The sequence below is a fragment of the Seriola aureovittata genome, chromosome 12 (assembly GCF_021018895.1).
Source record: "Seriola aureovittata isolate HTS-2021-v1 ecotype China chromosome 12, ASM2101889v1, whole genome shotgun sequence".
In the NCBI taxonomy this organism is placed as follows: domain Eukaryota; kingdom Metazoa; phylum Chordata; class Actinopteri; order Carangiformes; family Carangidae; genus Seriola; species Seriola aureovittata.
Genome location: NC_079375.1, coordinates 21541837 through 21565436, shown reverse-complemented (window position 1 = coordinate 21565436; position 23600 = coordinate 21541837). Strand labels below are relative to the sequence as shown.

Below are 23600 nucleotides of genomic sequence, written 5' to 3'. Positions count from 1 at the left end.
CTTTGTTTGCTGTTGCCTTTTCCTGAACATTTTACCAGAGAGGTGACAGCTCCACTGTGTGAAACAACACAAGACAATATTACAAACATTAACATTCAGTTTGGCATGACCCATACTGGGGCTGTAGGGAAAGTCTCAGAACATACCAGGCCCCTTTCAAACATCCACCATCCAACATCAATCAAACATCAAAACTCGTTTTTGCTCATTATTATGAATTATTTTTTATTAAATGATATACTGTATGTACACCAAAATACATATTCACGTTCTTTTCAGATATGTGTATGAATATATTTACATTATTTAAGAGACTCATTAACAGACATTAATTATAAATATTCTAAACATTATTATCTAATCATTATTGTAGCTGAACTTGCTCAGCGAAAAATAAGAAATGTACACAGTTCTCGCAATTGCTTACAATAATAAAATCATAAATACATACATACAAACATTCAAAATTATGTTGTTGTTATTTGGAACTACATGTGTACAGTGTGCAGAATACTGTAGGTCCACTGAATAACAACATGTGTAAAACCCTCATTGTACTGCCACAAGAAAAAATAAAGGAAAAGAGTGTTTCCTTGGATTTAAACTGTTTAATTTCAGGGTGATGAGACTGTGTAATAAAACATGAAAAAATGAGAATCAGGAAAAGTAAAACAGTAATTCACAACATTCAAATATATGAAAGCATCAAATTAAAGCAAAAACAAGGGCTTAATCTAGTGCAGCTGAAATGACAAAATGATGTAGCAGGACGACGCATCTGGTTTTCAGTGACTGCAATAGTTATCAATAAATATCTTTTTGACAAATTTTGTCTTTTAAAGCATGCAAATATATGGATATAAAGAAATCAATTATGCGTGCACATAACTCTCAGCAGTTCGGTCTATACTTGTCCTCGAAGGCTCAGGAAAACATGTGGTTCTTCGGACGAAAGGCCTGTTTGTGCCTCTCGTACATGCTGACGTACGATCTGAGAAGGTCTTCCATTGTGTCGGCCTGAAAGAGGAGGAAATGGAGGTCTTTATCAGAAAAAACGTTTCATTTCAAAATCACCACTCTCTAATGGCTACATTAACACCTGCGGACAGACCGATTTATACAATAACATGTATCAGCTTCTTCTACGATTAATATTTCGACAATATATCCAATGAAATTCAAAAGGCCGGCCCCTCACCTGTGAGGTTTCACAGACGAAGTTGAACCCCCTCAACAGGGTGCCGATGGTCATCTCGAAGAAGTTGCCTGTGCTGTGGTAGTCGGTGATGCGGCTGAACGGGTGCATGATCAGCAGCTCCTATAAGATTGACACTATGCTTAAGCTTCATCAAGATGTAATGATTTGTTACTGATAAAAACAACCCACTGAAATGTGACAGACTAAACCAGAATAACAGAGTGAAATAAAATCCTTTATAAGACTGAATGTATATTGATACTAATAAGAAAACGAGTACATATATTTTATAAAAGGCTTATTGTACATACCTTGCTCTTTGGGTCTATTAAGCTGACACCCTGCTTGCTGATAGCAATCAAAACTGGGTTTGGGTAGCTAGATTCACAAGTTTGCTGCAAATGAAATCATAGATAATATGACAACAGTTTCCTGTTCGTTGCCTGCCAACTTTGCTTTCAATTCATCCTGATAACTCACTTTAACTTCAAAGAAGGCACAGCCGAAGGTCGGCCAACTTGAAATGGCTCTCAGGAAGGCGATTTTAGCCTCCTGCACCGTGATGCCACTCTGCTTGCTGTAGGAGGAGATGATGTGCTGCAAGTAGGAGAAAAATACTCAGTGAAAATCCCTCACACTGGAAACAGTCACGTATGAGCCAGCTCTCTCCTGCTCCTGCTGCCAAACATCCTTTTCTATTTTTATATGAAAGAAAAATCAACACATGTACATTTCTTCCTTTACCTTCTTCCACTCTTCAGCAGACATGATTTTTATTTGGTCAGCAGGAACCAGCTCCCTCAGCATCTTGGGGATCATGACAAACTGCGACCTGTCTGAATCCACGTTGCATCTGAACAGAAGCCCACCCAGGTTGATCATGTCCTCTTTGGTGTAACTGTGGTATCCTCGCAGGTACTTAGGCAGCTCCTACATGGAAGCAGAGCGGAGAAACTGCATCATGACGATTCTATGTAAATGAGTAAAAAGCCACCAGCACGATGAGGAGTGTGTGCGGTTGTGAATTGAATACTGTACCTGTGGGAAATGGAAGGTGAGGTCTGCGACCAGGTCTTTCCCGGGGCTCACGTTAAACCACAGCTTCCTCTTAAAGATCACCAGGTAGGGAACATTGGCATGGTTGCCTGGGAAACAAACCCTGAATTATAAATATGAAAATGCACTGGCATATAAAAAACTGACGGTGTTAGTATGATGCATTACCTTCTTTCACTCGTTTTCTTTCTTTCTTTGGGGCGTCTGAAGTCTGCCTTAAACTGTCAAAGAAATATTTCTGCTCATCCAAGCTCGTTATCTAAGAATAAAAAAATAATTATAACACATATATGTTAGGCCTTGGATATCCCAATTAGTATTTGTGAAAATGATTTTAAAATTACGAGTGGAGGAGATATTAAAATGTATGACCTAAATGTCTCATCTGTTTGTTCCTACATGAAAATTTGTAATTTTATTTATGGAAACCAAACCACAAAATATCACTTAAAGCTGCATGCAAATCATCTCTTCTGTCACATCAAAATGGAACCAACTCTTAGGAACAGGAATATCAACCCCACCTTGTTTGGTGTTTTCAGGTAGAAGCCATATCCCTCCGCTGAGCTCAGATTGAGATGAGAGGCAACACTAGAACACAGGTCTCTCATTGTGGTTGTCGATGTTACCTCAAATATCTGCACCACACAAGAAGAGCAAGTGATCAAAATATAATGTCTGATGAAATCCAACTTAAAGAAGCAGTTTGATATTTTGGGAAATTCACATATTCGCTGTCTTTTCCAGAAGAAGATTGATACCACTCCCATGTCTGCGTGGTGAATATGTTCCAGTCTTTATGCTAAGCTAAGCTAGCCTGCTGCTAGCTACAGGTTCATATTTTATATATAGCACTGGCATATTTGAGAGTAGAGTTGAGCTTCTCATCTAAAGAGTGACCCCAAAATGTTGAATTATTCCTAATTAATTTGGAAAAACAATTGGATCCTAAGGTTAAAAACAATAACATGGAGTAAATGGGTTTTTTCTTATGTTTAAATATAGATATTGGATGGATACTAATGACAAATAACAGAATGAAGGACACAATAACAGAATGACCAAAAAAAGACAGAACTAGGGATGAAAATGAGAAAAAACAAAATGCAAAGTGAGAAGCAGTTCCAGCTTCCTTCCATTAGTGAGCAGAGAGAAGTCTTGCCTGTTAATATCAGTGTCATAATCAATTGTCAAAGAGCTAAAACAGCGCTGAGAGTCTGCAGACTAATGGACATGTTTTCTCAGTGTTAAGAGCAGAGTGTTGTGTCTTACTTCACTTGTGTCATTTGGGAAATGGACTTTATGGAAGATCATGGTGCTGTTCTGTTGGATGGCGTCCACCTCTACCAGATGGGGAGGAAGCTTCCTGGGCTCCTTACTGAGGACACAAAGCACTCAGATAAATTAATATTACATACACACCCTAAATATTACACATAACCTGAAACTAAAATTTGCACAACTTCAAGTTGACTACTTAAAATTTCAGGGAGAGAAATTCAGACCAAGTGAATTCAGATAGATGGTTTTCATTTTAAAATATTTCAGTGCTATAAATTCAGTGGTATTTAAATTACAAGTCACAATGAAGGATTCAGCTGCTGCCGGGATTCAAACTGGAAAAATAATAATTTGTCTGACTGTATCACAGAGAATATTTTAACTTCAACAGTTTTACACATGAATTGTAGTTACAAATGACACATTTAACTTGTGAAACAGCTGTATAATGTCTTCTTAGGCTCTGGTATGACAAGATAACCCCAATGATAGCTAATGAAAGGTGCTATCAAGTAGCATTATGAAGGTCTTTGCAGGGTTCACAAAACAGTGACAGTGTTTGCTGCAGGTCTGATGGCGCTGACTGAAACTCCTGCAGCACAAATTAATTATCACAACAATCCCACTGTTACTTTTGAGGTGTTTAATGTCTCCTGACAGAAATCAGATACGAAAACATGTTACAGCTAAAGGAAATATATTTAAATACATTCAGTGTTTTTTAAGATTTTCCAACACCTGCAGACCCAGTGTTTTTTGTGTGTTTGATCAATACTAAGGACTAAAAGTCAGGACATCTTTGTATCTTAACTTTAAGTGCAATTATACACTTTTTTACATTCTCGATTAAAAGAGTAAAAAGATACATTTTAGTACAATCTAGTCAGTTCAATGGGACCATTATTACCTACATATGGACTATTAATGTTTCAGTTTTGGTGTTAGATGTGATTTCAGTTACTCAGCCTTTATATTCCTGATATAGAATATTATAGGAGTATTTTCTTTCTTTTTTTTACAAACTTGTCATCCCCTCTAAATGTAATTTCTCCAATACGTCTTGAATTTTCTAAACTGCATTTCATATGTTTGACTTAACGCCCAGAAAACCAACATCTCCTACAGGACGTTGATCACTATGTGATCTATGATTTTTCGTTTGTGTCTGACCTGCACATCCCATGCAGCCTCTGCAGGCAAACGGCAGCCAGCAGGTCTCTGGGCCGTGACTCCAGGAAGCGCTTAGTGAATTTGATCAAATTCTGACTGGGCGTGAACAAGCCTGTACACAGCCACATCAGCTGCCACCCACGCTCCATGCTCAACCTGAGAATGGGGGGCGAGAGAGAGAGGAGAGAATGCATAGAGGAGTGAATATTTTGTCTTTTGTCTTTTCTTTGAATCCTTTAAGATACAGAAATGCAGCCTGAGGAAGCACCTGTTGTTGTTGCTGGTCATCTGTCTCATAATCTGGCAGTAGATCTCATCCTGCAGGGCTTCATGCTGGGTGGCCGGAGCAAAGATCTGGTCAGTCAGCTCTATAGGGCTGCGAGCGTGTTTGATGGGGTAGTCGCCCATGTACTTCAGGATAGGTAGCAGCCTGGGTCAAGGACTCACACGAACTGTATTAACTCTAGACTAGGATCTGTCTATCACACAGGGTCTCTTTACCTATATCATACAGACAGGTTCTTGGTGAACAACATAGATAAAGTATTTCAGTATCCTCTAATGCAACAAACGTGTGAAACAAACCCCCAAAACTGCTCCACCTGAAACAGGAACACATTTACTCAAAGGATATCAGTGAAGGCGTTGCAGGCCAGGGAGCTGAGGTCAGAGTTGCGGACCAGACTCTTCATCAGCGGCTGCTTGAGAGGTTCTCTGGAACAAACCCACAGCTTCTCCCTGCTGACCCCTTTGGACGCACCCTGTCGACCCACATCTTTACCTGCAGGCCTGTGCGAGGCAGGAACCACAGTGTGAGCAGATCAACAAAATTAGTTTCTTGAGTGTTTTTACAGTCACGTTAAATTGCCTGATGTGTTAGTTGAAACACGCTCAGGAAAACTGCTGTTTCATCTGCACTAACAACCAAATCTAGAGTTCAATAGTCAACAGTTTAAAATCCCAGATTGTAAAGTTACTCATAAAATGTTATTACCTGAAGTTCTCAAGTGCAAACTCTTTCAAAGAGGCAGGAGCCACTGATTCTTCTCTCTGCGTGTTGCTTTGTGCGGGTGAATGTTTCTTCGAGCCTGGACCGAGCAGCTCCTGAAAGATTTATCAGTTTATCAGTTTACACCACAAGGGGGGCTCATATGAATCATCATGCACATGGATCCACTGCTGCATAGTGCTGGAAGCTCACAATCCTGCTGTCTTGAATTGACTGTTGATTTGATGCATAGAATTTATATTGTTGTAAATTTTCACATTTGCCATTTTAATTGTTTATGTATTACATTAAGAACAATTGCATTTACAGACAATAATCATATATGGTGTAGATATGGACCACCTAACCTGTTGTTGTTTATAATTTACTATATACAGTGTATCACATCATTTACCTGCTCATCTTTATTTACAGTATATACCAAAAATACTTCACATTCACTCTGTTGTAATGTTTGTATTCTGTTTATGATCACATCATCTGTCCCATTTCTTTGTGTCTCCTACTCCTCTTATAAAACATGTTACCAAATAAAAGAAAACTCAAAAGCATGAGATGTAAAGGAAACTCTACCAGCACTTCTTCAGTGGGACTGGTGAGAGTTGGCAGAAACTGGATTGTATCCTTGTAGACTACACCGCTGCTACCAGTCCGCTGGTTAGATGCTTTGATCCAGCTCTCCTCATGAGAATAATCCTCGTCTTTTTCTACCAGCAGCAGGTCGCCTCGTTTACAAACCAGGAACATGGGGTCATCTGATGGAGCAGAGACACACAGAGAGGCATGTTTGGTATACGTTCTTTTCTCCATGTGCTCGGTATACAAAAGATGCATTTTTATATGTGTTTATGCCGTCCTATGTGCAGTTGTGTGTGAGCTTAGTATCCTAAACATGCAGCGAACTCGCACCTGGTTTACTGGTATCCTGCTGAGCCACTGCATACACCGAGTGCTGTCTCAGCCCTTCAAGGTTATACTCTATAAGTGCAGCCAGGTCCACAGCTTCTCCACACTTCAGGACAAAGTCTCCTTGGAGTGTGGCCAAAGTCACTGACTGGCCACTGATATGGGCGTCAATAGACAGATTTTAAATATTAGAGTTTTGTTTCTACGATTGTTTTAAAAACACAATTCAAAATGCTTTGCCACGGAGTAAAATACCTCATCTTGCTGACGTCCTTCACTTCTAGGTAAAGAATCTCAAGAAGTTTCTTTTCTCTTCCATCCATGAAGAAGATGCCTTTCGAGTTTACAGCCACAACAAACCTGCTTTTGGGCAAAGGAGGTCCTGCAAACAGATGTGGGAATACCAGTGTTTCAGGAGCAGGGTTGTCGTTTCTCAGATTCTGACTGGATATCCAAGTTCAAAGAGGAATATTTTTACACAGGTACTTTACAGGAATATACCAAACGTTTTTCACATACAGTAGAACATACAGTACATATTTCACATAGACTAACCTGACATCATTGTTACTTCATAAAACTTGGAGAAGTGGAGCGGCCATTTTTCTTGGGCGCTGTCGACCAACTCCCCTTTAACGCTTTCTGTGCTCTGCCTCCCACTGGCGTAAGAACCCTGTGACAGATCAGCGTGTTAAGATTTATCTGGACGTGCCTCACCTTTATTGTGCTCATACGACACAGACAGAACACAACAACTAACAATGTTTCAAGCTCTAGCCATATTTATAAAACACATACATCCTTTTGTCCCTCTGTTTGACTGCAGTGCACTGTACCTGTAAAAGTGCAGCGCTGATGAGTTGGATCCATTTGGTCATAGATTTGTTCTCAATAAGTTGGGTGGTGATGCACTCCTCAACCACGTGCCGGACGTTCTCTTTGTTGTATGCAGAGCCGAACCTGATGTAATAATGCCTGGTTGCCAGCTGGACATATTCATCCTCCTAAGAGTTAAATACATGTGCATTAGGCACAATTCATATAAACTGGTTTATTATTTTTGTTGATTTGGATTAGATCTAAATATCATGTAACAAGATACAATAGGAAAGGTGTTCCCCAAAACACTGATAACTACTACATGGTCATCTCAGTGGATCCCAACTCGTGGATCCAAACTTGCCTTGTCTTATTGTTTTAATAAACTATATGTTAACCTTGGGAACAGTGTGAGTGTGAGAAGTTGTAACAGGTTCAGGGCAAGGTTCACTCTTTCACTTTGTTAGCGAGGCAAAAGGACATTTTCTGTGCTGTGATCACATCACTCACATATTATCACCATGTTAGCTAACAGTTGCTTATCTACACATTCAGCAGATAAGGAGCAACATCAGCATTCATTTGGAGTTATGTTTCTGACAAATGTAAATCTAATATACACACTACTTCCATTATACCTGCAGCTCAGCAACACCTGAGGGAAATATCTGGCTCTTTAGCTGCTAAATCTTCCACTATGTTGACAAGTGAGTCACTAACTCCGTCTGTCATTTGAAGCTGAGCAGCTAGCATACAGTAGGTTTATCAGAGCCCTTTCACTCAAAACAGCTTCCCATGACTGTTACAAACAATGCTGCTGAGACAGTTGTGAGACATTAAATGAAAACAATGAGCTAAAAGAAGCTAAAATGCTCTGGCGAGCTGAGGGGAGATGTAGAGTTGGGTAATAATTCATCACGAGTGATCTCGTTAACATTACACATAATAATTTGACCCATTTTTAATATAAAAATATTCACTATAGCCGCTTCTAAGTTTCAAAGTGCAAGCAAAACCGATTACCCATGAGCCACTGCTCAGTTTTTCTGGCCTTAACCAACCTGTTGAACCAGAGTCGAGACCATTGCGAGCGGGCTGCTCAGTAAATTTGGACTGCGAATAGGAAGAACTGGATTGGATTTAATATCATTTTTTGATATCTGGCCTTTTGGTGATGCAACTTCACCATTTATCTTGCAATACTTTTCTTTCACATTTGTCCTTTAGCTTATAACATTAGGAATTAAATTGTGATGGTATAGTATATGGTATAAATAATATGTTTCACTGCGGAGCCTCACCTTGTCACTGGTGTACTCTCCCGACTTAATTCCCTTCATGACCTGCCTGTAAATCAGGTCTGTGCTGATCGGGTCCACTGAGCAGTCATGCCAGGGTGTGAACAGTTCCTTGCGGAGAGAGAGACTCCAGGGGGCGTCCTTCTCCTCTTTGCCCTGCCGCTTCATCTCTTGCTCACACTGAGACACCGCATCCAACACATGTCTCCCACAGCTGCCCAGAGACCACATCTGGAGATGAAAGACACAACAGGGTTTGAATGAATGTGGTTCTCTACAGTATGAAACATTATCGAACATATTAAACAAAATGTAAGAGTTCTGTTTTTTTGTTTTTGTAACTGTGTGAGTAAAGCTGACCTTATCAAAGAGGCTGATGTACAGAGAGAATCCATAGGTGTCCTTGAGATCTGTCTTATCAGCCACAGTTTGACAGACTTCAGCGGAGGTGGACGCTGACTCCAGATGTAGACTGACGGTACGGCCGTCCATCAGAGTCACAGACACGTCGATGGGCTCCTTGGATTTGGCAGCCTGTCAGTGGAGAGAAGGAAGACGAGACTGGCTTGAGATCAAGAAAACAATCGAATAATTAGGAATTTCATAGCTTCCTGAAGTGAAGGATTCTGCTTATTTGTCACAACACTTGTAAATCAGACATACAATGATCACAGATAATCGAACAATAAACCTGGCCAAAAAATTACTGTCAGTGCCAAGAAGAGAGGACGCTGACAAAAAAAAAGCCATAACAACAACAAAACAAAAATAAAACTGGGTTTGTTTTTTATTTTACCTGTAGCTCTATCCAACAGGGCAACTCTTTTCTTTCTCCATTGGCTTTTGTACGACGCAGCCGCTCAGCGCAATATACTTCATAACCAATTGGTCCTCTGTGGAAAAAACTCTCCAAATACTGTGGAACAGGGTAGAAAAGAACAGGGCAAGCATGATGATATGTGCTTTATAATATGTATATCATCCTCTTTTGATTCTGCACCTGATGAAGAATCAAAAAAGTGTAATTTTCCTAATTTTCTTCTAACTTTAGTACTTTGACTGTATCTATACACCAGGTGGGCGGGACCTGCTGGGTGAAGTAACAGTGTTTATCATCATTTTCTCATTAGTTTCCCAAAAAAAGCAGAAGTGACCACTGACAGTGACTCATCGACATTTACTAACAGAATGCTGCCCCTTAAAAACGATGTTTTTCTCCATGTTCCACCGCGCAGGCAACAGGAAAACAGGTCTGGTTACATCAGAAATGCTTTATTACTGGATGACTTGCTGCTGACTGACCTGCATGAACTGGTCTGTTGGAGGGAAGATCCCAAGACAGATGGAGAGGAGGGTCCAGCCTTGCATACGGCTCTTCCTGTTCTTGTTGTTCACCAGCTGCTTACAGATCTGGCAGTAAATCTCATCCCTAGAAAGAACCGTGATAAAGATAGATACAGAAGAAGAAGAAGAAGAACAATGAATGTAATGAGATTTACAAAGTGTATAAAAAGTGGTTGAAACTATTTATAGACACGTTAAATTGTTTATTACAAACAAAGCCTGGAATAATATAATGCAAATGTTTTAAAGCTACGTTCAAAATAAAAGCATTATCTTTATGTGATTTAAATTTTCAGCCTGACTTTTCTAATACAAATGCTTGGTACAGTGAATCTCCACTGTTCACAGACAGGTGCATCTATGTCTGTTTTTCCCATGTGAATAATGGCTCCAGTTTTACCGTATGTCTCGTCTGGACAGAGCGTATCCAGTGATAATGTGCAGTTTCTCCAGCGATGAAAGAGGCCGATCCAGAGTCGGACCTTCTCCAATCAAAACGTCCTCGTCTTCTGTCAAGTTCTCAGGCTGGTTAAGATGACAACAATAAGAACGATTAGCGTACGACACACAGACTGAATAATAAATATCGTAGCGTCATTAGTGCTGTAGCATTATTAGTGCTGACCTCCTCAGGGATCGCAGAAGCTCTTCTGGTTCCACCCCCGAGCTTTTTCTTGTTCTTCCTCAGTATTTTCTGTCGAGAGAAGACATGATAATTAGAGGGAAGACTGATGACTCATGTTTGACTCTCAAGCTGTTCTTCTATATTATGCAGCAGCAGAAAAGAAGCTGCTTGCAATAAAATTAGGTCAGTAATTTTGGTTTGTCACTGTACTGTAGCACTCTTTGTTCACAGGTAGCTTTTAACAATTGATTATAATGCTAATTATGATGATTATAATGCTGCTCTGAAGGGTTTCTACCTAATTAGGCAAACATGTTCAATTTCTATCATTATTTTCTGTGGCGTGGTTTAGTCCCCCATGGTTCAGATGCTGCGTCAGTACTTTAATACTTTTGATTATTTTCACTCTATATAAAAAAACAAAACCCATGTAATTGAAATGGTCAGTAAAGACTCATTATTTATTACGGCATCTATTGTTAACCACCTTTAATCCTGTGTGGCAGTGAAATGTGGTGTTATTCTGTCTCTTGACATGTAATATTCAGACTCCTTTACCTGGTCAAGTCCCACCAGGTTGCTCAGCCTCCTGCCCTGCCTGTGAGGCAGCTGACGCGAGATGGTGCTGGATGCTAGAGATGTTGCGTCCAGAAATTTTGGTTCTGGTATGTCCTCCATGAACCGTAGAATAATCCACCACACAGTCAGACAGGCCTGGGGGAGAATGAGTTAGAAAGTTTTGGAGCTGACAGAAAGAAGAAAAGCTACCTGTCTTTAATCTTTTATCTCCTCTTACCAGTGCGTCACCCTCATCGTCGTGTTGCAGAAGGGGCTGCCTCAGTCTCTGGGTGATGTGCATGTGAGTAGCGTCGCCCTGGAAGTGAATGATGCTGAAATTGGAGAATGAAAACTTGTCGCCCTCGTCATCAAACTCGTCATCTTCCTCTTCCAGCGATGAGGTAGGGGTGGTTGACTTTGGAGCGATGATTTCTGAATCCGACCCTGAGGTGTCTAAAGAGGTTTCCTCAGCTGGCTCTGGAATGACCTGTCTCTTCTTCACAGTCTGAATAAAAATCACAGGTTTGTTCAGTAAATTAAAACTGTAAGATAAAATGTGGGACATTTATTAATGTTAATTTAGCAGATTACATAACAGAACTGTCACCTCAAATTCGTCTGTTCGACTAGTTTTTTGTTTCACCACTTTCACAGCAGGTTCTGGCTGGAGTTCAAACGAGTTCTCCTCTGAATCCTGTTCCTGTTCAGTGACTGACTCCAGCTCCGGCTCCAGCTCCAGCTCCAGCTCCAGCTCCGGCTCCGGCTCCGGCTCCGGCTCCTCCTCCTCAGACTGGGTGACAAGTCCCTCCAGTCCACGCTGAAGCGTCAAGGCTATTTGCTCCTGCTTCTCTTTCTCCAGGCGTGCGGTGAAGGCCTGTGAAGGGTTTGTGAGGAGAGAGAAAGAGAAAAGAGTTCATATTCAGAATACACTCATTCATTGACAGTCATCATTTCACAGCATTTCTAGTTTCAGGACTTTCAGCACTTACATCATTCGTCATCTTGTGAGTTGCTCTTCTGGCCAGGACTCCTCTGGTGTGAGCCTGCAGCAGTATGACTGCCTCTCTCTTCTGCTTCCAGCGCTTCCTCATCTGGTAGCCTCGTACCTACAGTTAATCAGCACTCATTAATTATCTGATCATTAATCTATTTATGATGCAAACTGACCTAGTGAACAGTAGGTTTTCCTTCTCTATAATAATAAGCAGAACAAATGTAAAATACATTTAAACATATAAAAGTAAAAATGCATTCCCACTGCACTGTAAAAAAATGTAAAATATATTAAACATTTATTGTAATATAATACATTTAACTTTTAACCGGGGACATTTAAAAATGAACAGACACATTATATGTTAAAGTTAAACTAGTGTCTGCACTACATACCTGTGTCTGTATGGTGATCGCTGCTTCTCTCTGTCTTATGTACGCAAACTGTTGTTTCCGGCCGCGGATCTTTGATGTCAGCCGCTCATAGCCGCGCTTGAGCTAGTTTAGAGCAAGAGTGGAGATAAAGAATAAAGTCACCAGACCTGAGATAAGTCTCTAATAAGTTATATTAGATAAACACACACACTCTGAGTTTTATAAAACATTATTAAGCATCAGACTTTTCTTCACACCTTCTGTTCTCTGTAAGCTCTCCAGTTCTTCTGCAGCAACACAGCTGCCCTTCGCTTCTTCAGGAAAGACTTTCTAGAAAAGAGGTAAAGCAAAGCCTTTGAGGAATAAATAGATTAAAAAAATAAACATATTCAACAACAAACCACTGTCCATGTCTTATTCTTTGGTTTTTGCAACATATGCCACTAATAACAGTAATGCACATCTTTGTTATTACAGGTTGAGGTAATGTGAACCATACTCATGACCTCTTTCAATTTTCACTTAGTGATCTCACTTCCTCTTTACTCGTCTCAGAAACTGCACCTGTCTTTGTGTCCGAGCACGACCCTCTGGATCACAACAGCTATCCTGCTGAGTTCTTGTTCCCTCAGTCGTTCCAGGATGGCGTCATGAGCATCCTGAAGTGGCATGAAAAAAAAAGACTAATTACTATTTCCTGATTTGTCCAGGATATCCTCACAATCAGATGCCACAATGTTCCAAGATTAAGTCATCCAAGTCTCATAAGTAGATCATAGTCAACTGCAGCATAGTGTAATAACTGTACAGTGCATAAATCACAAAAGAGAGAGACTAATGTCAACAACATGCTAGAAGCTGGTCTGATTCATGATACTGATGCTACTTCACCAGTGCCAGCTAATACTGTTTACTGCAGTGATGTCCTGTTGCGTCATTACATCTTGTGTCTTGGTACAACATGGTTTGAATCATAAGTTTTCTGCACCTTCAGGAAAATCTTGGTGCTGCCTATTTTCCACTCGTGCTCCCCTTTAATCACTGTCTTGCAGATGGCTTCACAACAGGCAGCAGCTGTCTCCTGGAGAAACAATAAAGCCTTTATCTGAGTGCTGAAGGAAGTCTAACGACAGTCCAAATTCCTCAAGGGGGAAAACAAGAGGAAGTTATTTATCCATCTGGCCATCGCAGTGATGCATACTGTTGCAATAATATTCAAGCTCCACAAATATGGCAGTGGTATTACGAAACCAGCAGTCAATGTGAGATATAATCATCAACAGGAGTACATAATGACTAACAGTTTTGGGGTCACAGACAGTCGTCTTCAGGAGCACCCTGTAGCGCTTCAGGAATTCCTGAAAGGTGTGGCGAATTGGATATCCCAGATTCCGGATGCGGATGGTGTCCATCATGCCGGAGTATCTCAGCTGACGCATACACAGCTCTCTGTCAAACACCTAGAGGAGAACAGAGCAGTGGTTGTGGATTGTGGGCCTGAGGAGCATTGTTGACCTCTTCCCTCACAGTAACAGCACAGTTACTTCAAACCCACCATTTCGTTAGTTTTATTGTTATATTATCATCAGACAAGAGCATAACTTAACCTGAGCAGCATGCTAACCTGACAATACTAGCATGCTAATGTTTGGCACAATGTTTACCATGTTCACCCACTTGGTTTTTCATGTTAGCATGCTAACAGCACTAAATGGTACAACAGATGATGGCGCAAGATGTCAAGTTAAAGTATTACAAGTCATCCTGGGGGGAACATGAACATGTGTATTAATGGTTTATGACAGTCCGTCCAATATCTGTCGAGAACTCATGATGGTGAAATGGTGGGGAAAAGTCAGGGGATCACCGAGGTCATTAGGATTCATCCTCTGGGAACCACGATGTCTGTTCAAAATAATGTGCCACTTCATCCAGTAGTAAATTTATATCAACCTACTGGTGGGGCTGTAGGAAGCCTCAGGGGAACAGTAGTAGTGGTAGTAGTAGAAATGGGGTTCATCCTCTGGGGATCACAGATGTCTGTACAAAATTTCATGGCGATCCATTGGATAATTTTTGAGATATTTCAGTCTGGATCAAAGAGGTGGACCGACTGACAACGCCAGAGCCACACCGCTAGCATTACTATATATACTGTGTATATATGTGTATATAATAGTGAACAAAGATAAATTATACAGTAACTTTACACTGAGTCTGAACTGGTTATACTTCCCAGGAAATTTGCTCTATTGGTTTATGGCACATAACAGGAAGATGTGGTTGTTTATCCAGTGCAAGGGCAGATGGTGGAAGGGGCGGAAGTCTGATTGGAAAATTTACTTTATCGTCCTCTTAACAAATGCAGGTGACGGAGATGTAACCATAGCAACGTTATCATTATTTCAGGAAACAACAGGATTTAGGGGAAATCTTAATTGGCATGAGTGCACTTTTGCATCAAATGGAGTTTATCTTCATCTAATTTGTTTATTGTACATAATTGCTCAGTGATACAGTTAAGTTTAACCATCGTGTGTTACTGTGGACAGCCACACTGCAGCAGTTGCTCGTGTGTCATTCACCTTAGACTGCTTGTCATTGTTGGGTTTGAAGCAGCGGATGAAGAAAGGCTGGCAGGTGGACAGAGCCTTCATGAGGGAGTCCAGAGACTGACGGAACTGACCGCTCAGCGTCGGCACTTGTTTACGTTTGTCAGCCTGGGCCTGCACGGATGATAGAGAGAAAACAAAAACTCACCATGGCCATGCAGCGACACAGTGACAACTCTGACACCAGTGTTGTCATCGATGCATTGTCCACTGGATGTCAAGGTAGACAGAAAATAAATCTAAAATTGCATCTTAAAATCTTGTTTTCTGTATGAAAAAGTGAAAAATCTGCAACTGAGGCGAGATTGTTTTGCTACATTTGAAACTAGTGAAATTACTTCCTCACGTAAATGATATTTCACTTGAGAAAAGACGATGTATGTGGCAGTACGAAACAAAATGACATTATAGTTCATACCCGTAGAGAGCTCTTGGGTGTCATGATGACCCTCTTGTTGTTTGTAATCTTCGTGCCATTGGTTGAAAGCTCACTCTCAAATATCTGATGAAGTAGCTTATTGGTGGACAGTTCAACCGTCTTGATCATGTCAAAACTGACGGCGTCTCTGTTCTTTTCCAGGAACCCTTCACCAAAGAAAAGAAAATTACTGAGTATCTGACAGTAGAGCATTTTAATCTTTAGTTTAGGACTAATTGCAAATCGTTTGTGTATACCTGTGGAGTCATAGTAAACCACGCCTGCATAGTGTTGAATCCCAAAGCTTGTGTCATATTCACTCTTTGAGGCGATGTAGGTCTTGTTCCCGCTGTGTTGCTGGTTCATCTTGTTCAGCATAGTGATATCTGAGCCCTGTAAACCACCAGATTTCCGTTAGAAGATTTTACAGTAAAAGGATAAACACTAATCAAGACCACACTATGACGCTACCTTTGGAAAATTGCTCTCCTCATCAATGAGAGCCAGCAGGTTGCAGGATTTCCCAGCCAGAAGGTCCAAGATGTTTTGATTGTCACAGAAGTCGATGTTACTCCACACAATATCCTCTTTCAGGTACTCCTCCTGCTCTAGCTTGAAGATGTGACCCACAAAGAACTGCTGGAGCTTCTCGTTGGCAAAGTTAATGCACAGCTGCTCAAAACTGTGAAATGACAGGATGATACTTCAGGTTTAAGTAGCTGTAGAGTTGTGATACACTTAGTGTGTGAAGACGTGTCCGCACCTGTTTGTGGTGAAGTTCTCAAAGCCAAAGATATCCAGCAGGCCGATGGACAGGTAGGAAGACTTGGGGCTGTTGGTCAACTTCTTATAGATAACACTGTTGATTTTCTCGACGATCCATATGAACAGCTTGTTGTAGATCGCCTGAGAGTTGAGACACATTAATTCAGTCTCCTGAGCTCCAGAAATCAGTCAAACTAAACTGGGGAATTTTAAATAAGGAACCAACTGAATGGTTCAGATTCCTGAATCCCGTGTGAAAAATCACTTCATCCTGTTGAACTGGGACACTTCCTTGTACTATGTAATACAGCTATCAACATTTATAAGGTAATCTTTATTCCATGTGGTCAGGTCATGATCCAATAAGGAAATATGAAATGTACTGATTTACTGTCACTGGCTCAGTTTAATTACCTTGACGAAGGCGTCTCTACTGCCGGCAGCCTGTTCAGAGCTGAGGGGTTTGGTCACCCTCTCTCTGTTGGTCATAAAGGAACGGTGGGTCAAACTAGTCGCCAGAGAAGACTTCTTCACCTGCAGGGAGCGGAGACGCCAAAAAAAAAAAATGTTATGTTATTTAATGCTGAAGAACAAATGATCTATTGATAGATGAGGAAACCCACCTCCAGTAGAGATGCTGCCATGCTGAAATGTTCCGACTTGCTGACATCACTGGTTTCCAGGTTGTTTTGAGTGGTGGCTGATGGGAACACAAGATCCAACATAATAGTTCATTTTGTTACAAAAGCCAATCCTAAGAAAATTATATTATAATGATCTTTGCATAGTCAATGTGTTTGGATGTGTAGTAGAAATGTAACTAAGTACTGAACAATTTTCAGATACTTGTGCTTTAATTCAGTATTTACATTTGATGCTAATGTGCTACAGCGAACACATACTAATACTGGGTAGGACCTCCCTTTGCTCTCAAATCAGCCTTTCTTCGTGGTTTGGATTCCATGATATGTTGGAAATCCTCCTTTGAGACTCTGCTCCATGCTGACGGGACTGCATCACATCATTTCTGCACATTCATGCTGCCAATCTCCTGCTCTACCAGATCCCAAAGGTTTGTCTACTGGATTCAGGTCTGGAGACTGGGGAGTTCACCGAACTCACTGTCATGTTCATGAAACCAGTTTGAGACGACGTTTGCTTTGCGACATGGAGCGTTATCATGGTGGAAGTAGCCATTAGAAGAAGGTAAACCGTGGCCACAATGGGACGCACATGGTCAGCAACAATACTCAGATAGGCTGTGACATTCAGACCATGACTGTTCGGTATAAAGGGGCTGAAAGTGTGACAAGAAAACATTCCTCACACCATCACACCACCACCAGCAGCCTGGACTGTTGAAGCAAAGGCAGGTTGAGTCCATGGATTCTGATCCTACCATCTGCCTCAGCACAAATCCAGATTGACCAGACCACATTTTTCCAGTCTTCAACTTGTCATCTCCAACCGGTCTGACCATTTCTCCTCTGACTTCTCACGTCAACACGGTATTTCCATCTGCAGAAGTGCTGCTCACTGGATGTTTTTTTGTTTGGAGTAAAACTCTACAGATGGTTGAAAATCCCAGGAGATCAGCAGTTTCAGGAAAACTCTAATCAGCCAGTCTGACACCAACGATCATGCCGCAGTGACACTGAAATCACATCTTTGTCCAATCTGTTGTTTGATGTGACCATTAACTGAAGCTCCTGACCTGTATCTGCATGATTTCGTCCATTGTACTGCTGCCACATGATTGGCTGAATCGAATAACTGCTTGGTTAAACCAATTATATTTTGCACTGTAGCTCATTACTGTGTGTTTACTTGCTTTATATATATATTCAATCATAAGTTAGGATTAGAGTATAGTTGTGTTATCATCTTGCATGCATACTGCCTCTCTTCTATCATCAGTTTTGTTGTCGGTGTCTTGACATTAAATAAATAAAACATATGCGCAAACTATACAAAATGCGTACACTCACCCTCGAAGCAGATGTTTCCCAGGTGTAATATCGCTGCCAGCAGCTTGAAGATTTCCTGACACTGGTTTTCTGAGAAGGTCAGGATTCTCATGGCAGAGCGAATGCGACTGTAGTCTTTGGCATCGTCCCTGCCGTCGCACACGATACAGTTTCCCTGGGACGAACATAGGAGGGGAGGTTTGGGTTGTTTACAATATGTGGACCATGTGAAATTTGTTTGGTTAATGTGACAAAATGAGCTTCAGGCAGGTATTATAATACCTTAGTAAGGAATTTGTATTCCTTAGCGTCTCGGAGCTTCAGAGTTTTCTTCTCCTCTGCTGTGATTCCTGCCAGCATGCAGTGAAAGATGTGGTAGTTTCGCTCCTCCAGTGCCTGAGGTGGTGGAATCAGAATTAAATATTATTCTAACAAACACATTAACTGAGTAATTAGCAAGTACTGTTTCACATGGCGTCTGTATTTTTCCTTCTCAATACATTGACCCGGCAGGTTGTTTTGTCTATAGGCCAGTGGGAGTCTGATGCCATGGTTAACACTGATAGCATGTTTATATAACAACACCTACTACAGATAGTGTACTATGCTTTTACAAGTTTACAGTAAAGACCTGCCCTGTGGAGAGATAAGAGCCAGGTTTGTTTGGATAGAGCTGTCTCACCTGATGGCAGACACGAGACTTCTCCAGGAGATACTGCTGCACACGAGCACCCTCGATCACTCCGTCCTTATTGAAGAAGATCTCCAAATATTTCCCAAAGCGACTGGAGTTGTCGTTGCGGATTGTTTTAGCATTTCCAAAGGCTTTAATTAAACAGAACAGAGATTGGTGTGCGTGTGCCATTACTGGATTCAACAAATAAAACAATCTATTTATATATTATGGGCTCTTTTCTAAGTGTGTTTTGCTAGGTTTTAATGGTCAGTTGAAGTATAATTTTACCTTCTAGTATTGGGTTGGACTCCAGGATCTGTTGTTCAATCCCCTGTTCAGAGAGCTCCCCGCTGATCGCTGCCAGGTACTGCAGGATCAGCTTGGTGCTCTCCGTCTTCCCTGCTCCTGACTCCCCGCTGAGATTAAAGCAAAAGTAAATGATTCAGTGATCGAAAAAAAGTGTCACCCAACAACATGTATTGTACTCGGGGCTGTCTGCGGGCAGCAGCTCAGAGTCCATGCTGACTTTTCCAGTGAGTAATTTGTCCTGACCTGATGATACAGCACTGGTTCCTGAGATTTCGTGTCATGTTGAAGTAGCAGGACTCAGCAATGGCGAAGATGTGTGGCGGGAGTTCCCCGAGCTTTCGACCATGGTACAACTTCACCTGAAGGGAGAACAAGAGCGCACACGTGAAACACATCCCTGCCAGAGATTCGGCTTGTACTTGTATGATGTATGCTAGTTCAAGCGGGTCTCACCTGGTCAGCTGAATATAAAGGAAAGTCCTGGTACGGGTTCACTGCAACCAGCACCGAGCCCGTGAAGGTCTACAAACACATCAAAAACATTGCTGAACAAGACAGTTAAGTCTGGTTAAAATCATTTCCATCAGCCTCATGTTAAGTTCTACAGCCATATTGTTTCTAAAAGGGTCATTTCACTCAGATTCATTCCTATTTCCTCACTTATCCCTTGTGGTATCTGGTCATGCAGGTCATTTTGTTTTCATTTACTCAGATTGTCTCAGATTGATCTTAACCGAAGGTCTTCTAACAAGCTTTTTCCAGAGCTTTCGACGATGAGTTTGACCTGAAATTTGTTTTTGTCAAAACACATGTTCCCATGATTTAAGATAAACTGCTACACAACAAATATTTTCTGTGCGAGGTAAAAAAAAAAAAAATCGTGTAAATGTTCCTCAGTGGTCTCCAAAGCAGGAGAGGCTATAAGAAGATATCAGCTCGAAATTTCCACCGCCTGAAATGGCAGTTGAGGGGAACTGTGGAAGTAAAGACAACATCTTGAAGATTAAGAGATAAAACTGCATGTCTGCTGGGGAGAAAGGCAAAACAAACACCCCCATACGACTGCAGAGGAGCTGCAGGAAGGTTCAGCTGACACAGCAGTGGTGGTGCACCGTCCCACTGTGCAGCATCGGTGCACAAACTGGGTCTACATGGAAGAGTCATCAGAGGGAAACATTACCTGCTGCCTCCTCACAAAAGTCTAAAGCAACGCAACATCTGGATGAACCAGAGTCATTCGGGTAACAAGCGCTGGGGACAAAGGAAGATAAAACTGAGCTTGTCGGCCACAATCACCAGAGGTGCGGTTGGAGAAAAAAATATTAATATGAAATATTCTGCTTTGGGGTTGTGTCGCAGCTAGAAGAAAGAATAGATTCCACTAAATACCAGCAAATTCTGAATGCAAGTGACCTGCAGTCCGCCAGAAAGTGAAACTGAAAACAGGCTGGCTTTTACGACACGTCAGTGAGCCAAGAAAAACTCTAAATCTACCAGGAACTACTTCAGGAAACACAAGCTTAATCTTTTGGAACGGCCCTCACTGCAAGACCTGAACTTAAAATATCTCAGAACTTGGAAAGATCTGCAGGAAGAGCGATGTGAAAATCCCTAAATCAAGAGCAGAAAGACTCAACACAAAACAAACATTTGCAAGCTGTGATATTTGCCAAAGAGAAGTGCCCAAACTTTTGTGCATGCCACATGCAATCTTTTATTAAATTAATGAAATATAAAGTAGTTGCGTTAACATGTGTATATATATTGAATATATATATAGTATAGAAATGAAAATATTGTCAGTAACAGCAAGACATGCAAAAGGTTTTTCAGATTCCAGGACTCAGCAGTAGGCCAGAGGAATATATTTTACAGTGTGTGTGTGTGTCCGTGTGTGTTACAGATGTGTCTTACATAGATGAGTCCTTGTTTGTGTCGGAGCAGCAGGTTTCGGAGGAGGCCGGCCTCGGTCATGTCACCCAGTTTGATCATGTCATCCACACCCTCCACTGACGTAGGGTGCATGATCCTGAGCGAGACCTCCTGCTCCTGGGACAGACTCTGCTCCTGGGAGAGGTCAAAGTGAGAAATCAAATCGCAGTGTTTAGTTGTATCCCAGGCCAAAACAGTTTTTAAATGATGCTCGATATAAGCAACACTTGAACCGTTTCATTCAGCAAAAGGTGTTTACCTTTCCCTCATCGTCCACCAGTAACCGCTGACCAGCTGTTGTTACTTTGACCCTGGCACCAATGGGTACCCCGATATCAGAGTCCACCCACACACACTCCCCCTGAAAACACAAAACACAGTAAATATATGAATGAAGCCACTGATATTTCTTCATTGTCCTCCAGAACACAGAATTTATGATGGGATTACTTTTATTAGTTTACAGTATTTCCTTGAATGAACTGCAGGGAACTGTGACTTTGACTAGTTCCAGGAACGAATGAATGACAGTGTTTTCTGGTAAGTAATATTCTAATCAATATAAAACAATTCTTGTCACTCCACAGTAGGTACTGAGGGACTTTTCCTCCTCACCCTTACCTTTCTCAGCATCACCGATTTTCAGCTTTCTTACTGCCTAAACAAAGAAATCCATATGATGAGTTTTTCCCCCCCCAAAAAATGAATGCCTCCAAACGACACTTTATGCTCATCATCATTATGACAACTTAAAAATAAAGGTTTTTCTCTTTGTTGCGTTGTTAAAGGTCACTCAGTGCCACAGGTTAAGGTGCACATAGGTCACAGAATAACAGCTTTTAATGTAACATAGATAAAAAACAGTCAAGAGGTCTAACTAACAAACCTTTTAAAAGAGATCTTCATTCACTCCGTAATCTTCCAGGAGCCAAGGAGCTGCAGTTTGTCTCGACGCCGTCTTGAATCTGTCTCAGTGTGAAGAACGAAACACGACTCTCCTACGAATGACACCGATTTTATGGCACTTTGACTTTGAACCGAATAGGAAGAGAAACTGAGCACACACACGTAGAGGTGAATATCTGTCTTGTCATTCTGGGAGTGTCTTCTTGGCCACATTGATCTGTTTTGAGCTCTTCCATATTAGGATTATAATAATATATTTGTTATGTAATAAAAGTTTTACTGCTATAGCTTGTATCTGTATCTATAGTACTGGACTTTTGTGCTGCTCAGCAAATCTGCAACACAATCCTCTGAAACTATTTTTGAGCACATCCATATATATTAAACAACACTTTATATGAATGAACTTGAGGAAGATTCACCAGGTGATTGTTGTAATGTATTTTCATGCAGCCTTTGGACCGTGGCTGTTAGTCAGAAGAGACACTGTGGAGCATCTCACAGACTCTCTCTGCAATAAAGATGTAAATATGAGATTTGAATCGAGGGAGGACCAGATTTACAGCCCAAGAGACTTAATCATCTCTGTATGGTTGTTATCATTTAAGGTAAGGTCTTTGTAATATAGTATAGGGATTCCTTGGTTGTGAAACAGTCAGTAATGATCTATAATGAAATTCTCTAAAGTGCAGATTTCTCTTCTGTGACAGGTTGAAAGTTGGAGCTGAAACCACAAGGGAAACCGTCCTCTAACAGGAAAACGTGAGTTATCTGTACCGCTATAATAATTAAAGTCATCAGGCTGTAAGAGGTTAAAGTCAAAACAGCTCACGTGGCTGAGACGGGAATCACTGCTGGTTGGTCACTTACGTCAGTGTGTTCAGCACTGATAAAGATACCCAACCCTTCATCACTGCTGCTGCTGCAGGTGCTACTGGGTAACATCCCGAAGCAAGGCGAGTTCAGAAGTCTCTCTAGTGACTAAGAGTGGTGACGATAATCAATGACGTCGGATACAGAGATTAACTTCTTCTTAACTGTCTCTTGGATACAGAGGAGAGGTTGTTTTGTATTCATTCACCCGCCCAATCTCTGACTTCATTCTTAATGATACATTGAATTTCGGTCCTTTAAGATGATAACAGCCAGAAGTTATGATTTTAAAGTGACACTGAAACATTTGTTTTTGTTGCTGTTTTTAATTCCTCTTTTTCTCACCATAAAGCACTTCGTAACTTTGTTGAGAAAATTACTATATAAATAAAGTTTATTATTATTGTTATAATGATAAGGTAAGTTGGAAGCAATAAATCACACCTTTGTTTGATTCAATACACTCAAACAACAAAGGTTTGCTTTAAAGGGGCTGAGAATTTCTGTCCT

The 23600-nt window shown here is 41.0% G+C and overlaps 1 protein-coding gene across 1 annotated transcript; it reads right to left on the bottom strand.

Annotated features, from left to right (window-relative positions):
• Positions 1-208: 208 nt before the first annotated feature.
• Positions 209-22600, bottom strand: LOC130179481 (unconventional myosin-VIIa-like). The gene is made up of 49 exons (XM_056392486.1): positions 21933-22600; positions 21571-21672; positions 21294-21446; positions 19833-19901; positions 19623-19738; positions 19359-19486; positions 19077-19219; positions 18677-18790; positions 18416-18569; positions 17051-17127; positions 16842-16961; positions 16426-16568; positions 16134-16344; positions 15920-16055; positions 15663-15829; positions 15218-15358; positions 13934-14092; positions 13621-13713; positions 13197-13291; positions 12890-12962; positions 12654-12755; positions 12254-12370; positions 11872-12138; positions 11503-11769; positions 11265-11420; positions 10707-10775; positions 10482-10606; positions 10040-10166; positions 9534-9653; positions 9098-9271; positions 8741-8968; positions 7457-7624; positions 7176-7293; positions 6876-7002; positions 6624-6775; positions 6288-6469; positions 5700-5809; positions 5340-5494; positions 4974-5127; positions 4706-4861; positions 3527-3632; positions 2779-2892; positions 2423-2513; positions 2237-2343; positions 1943-2128; positions 1679-1795; positions 1510-1593; positions 1199-1318; positions 209-1017 (listed from the first exon to the last, which is right to left on the bottom strand). The coding sequence occupies exons 1-49, from the start codon at positions 21942-21944 to the stop codon at positions 925-927; spliced, it is 6498 nt and encodes a 2165-aa protein (XP_056248461.1). The 5' UTR covers positions 21945-22600; the 3' UTR covers positions 209-924.
• Between the last annotated feature and the right edge of the window lie 1000 nt (positions 22601-23600).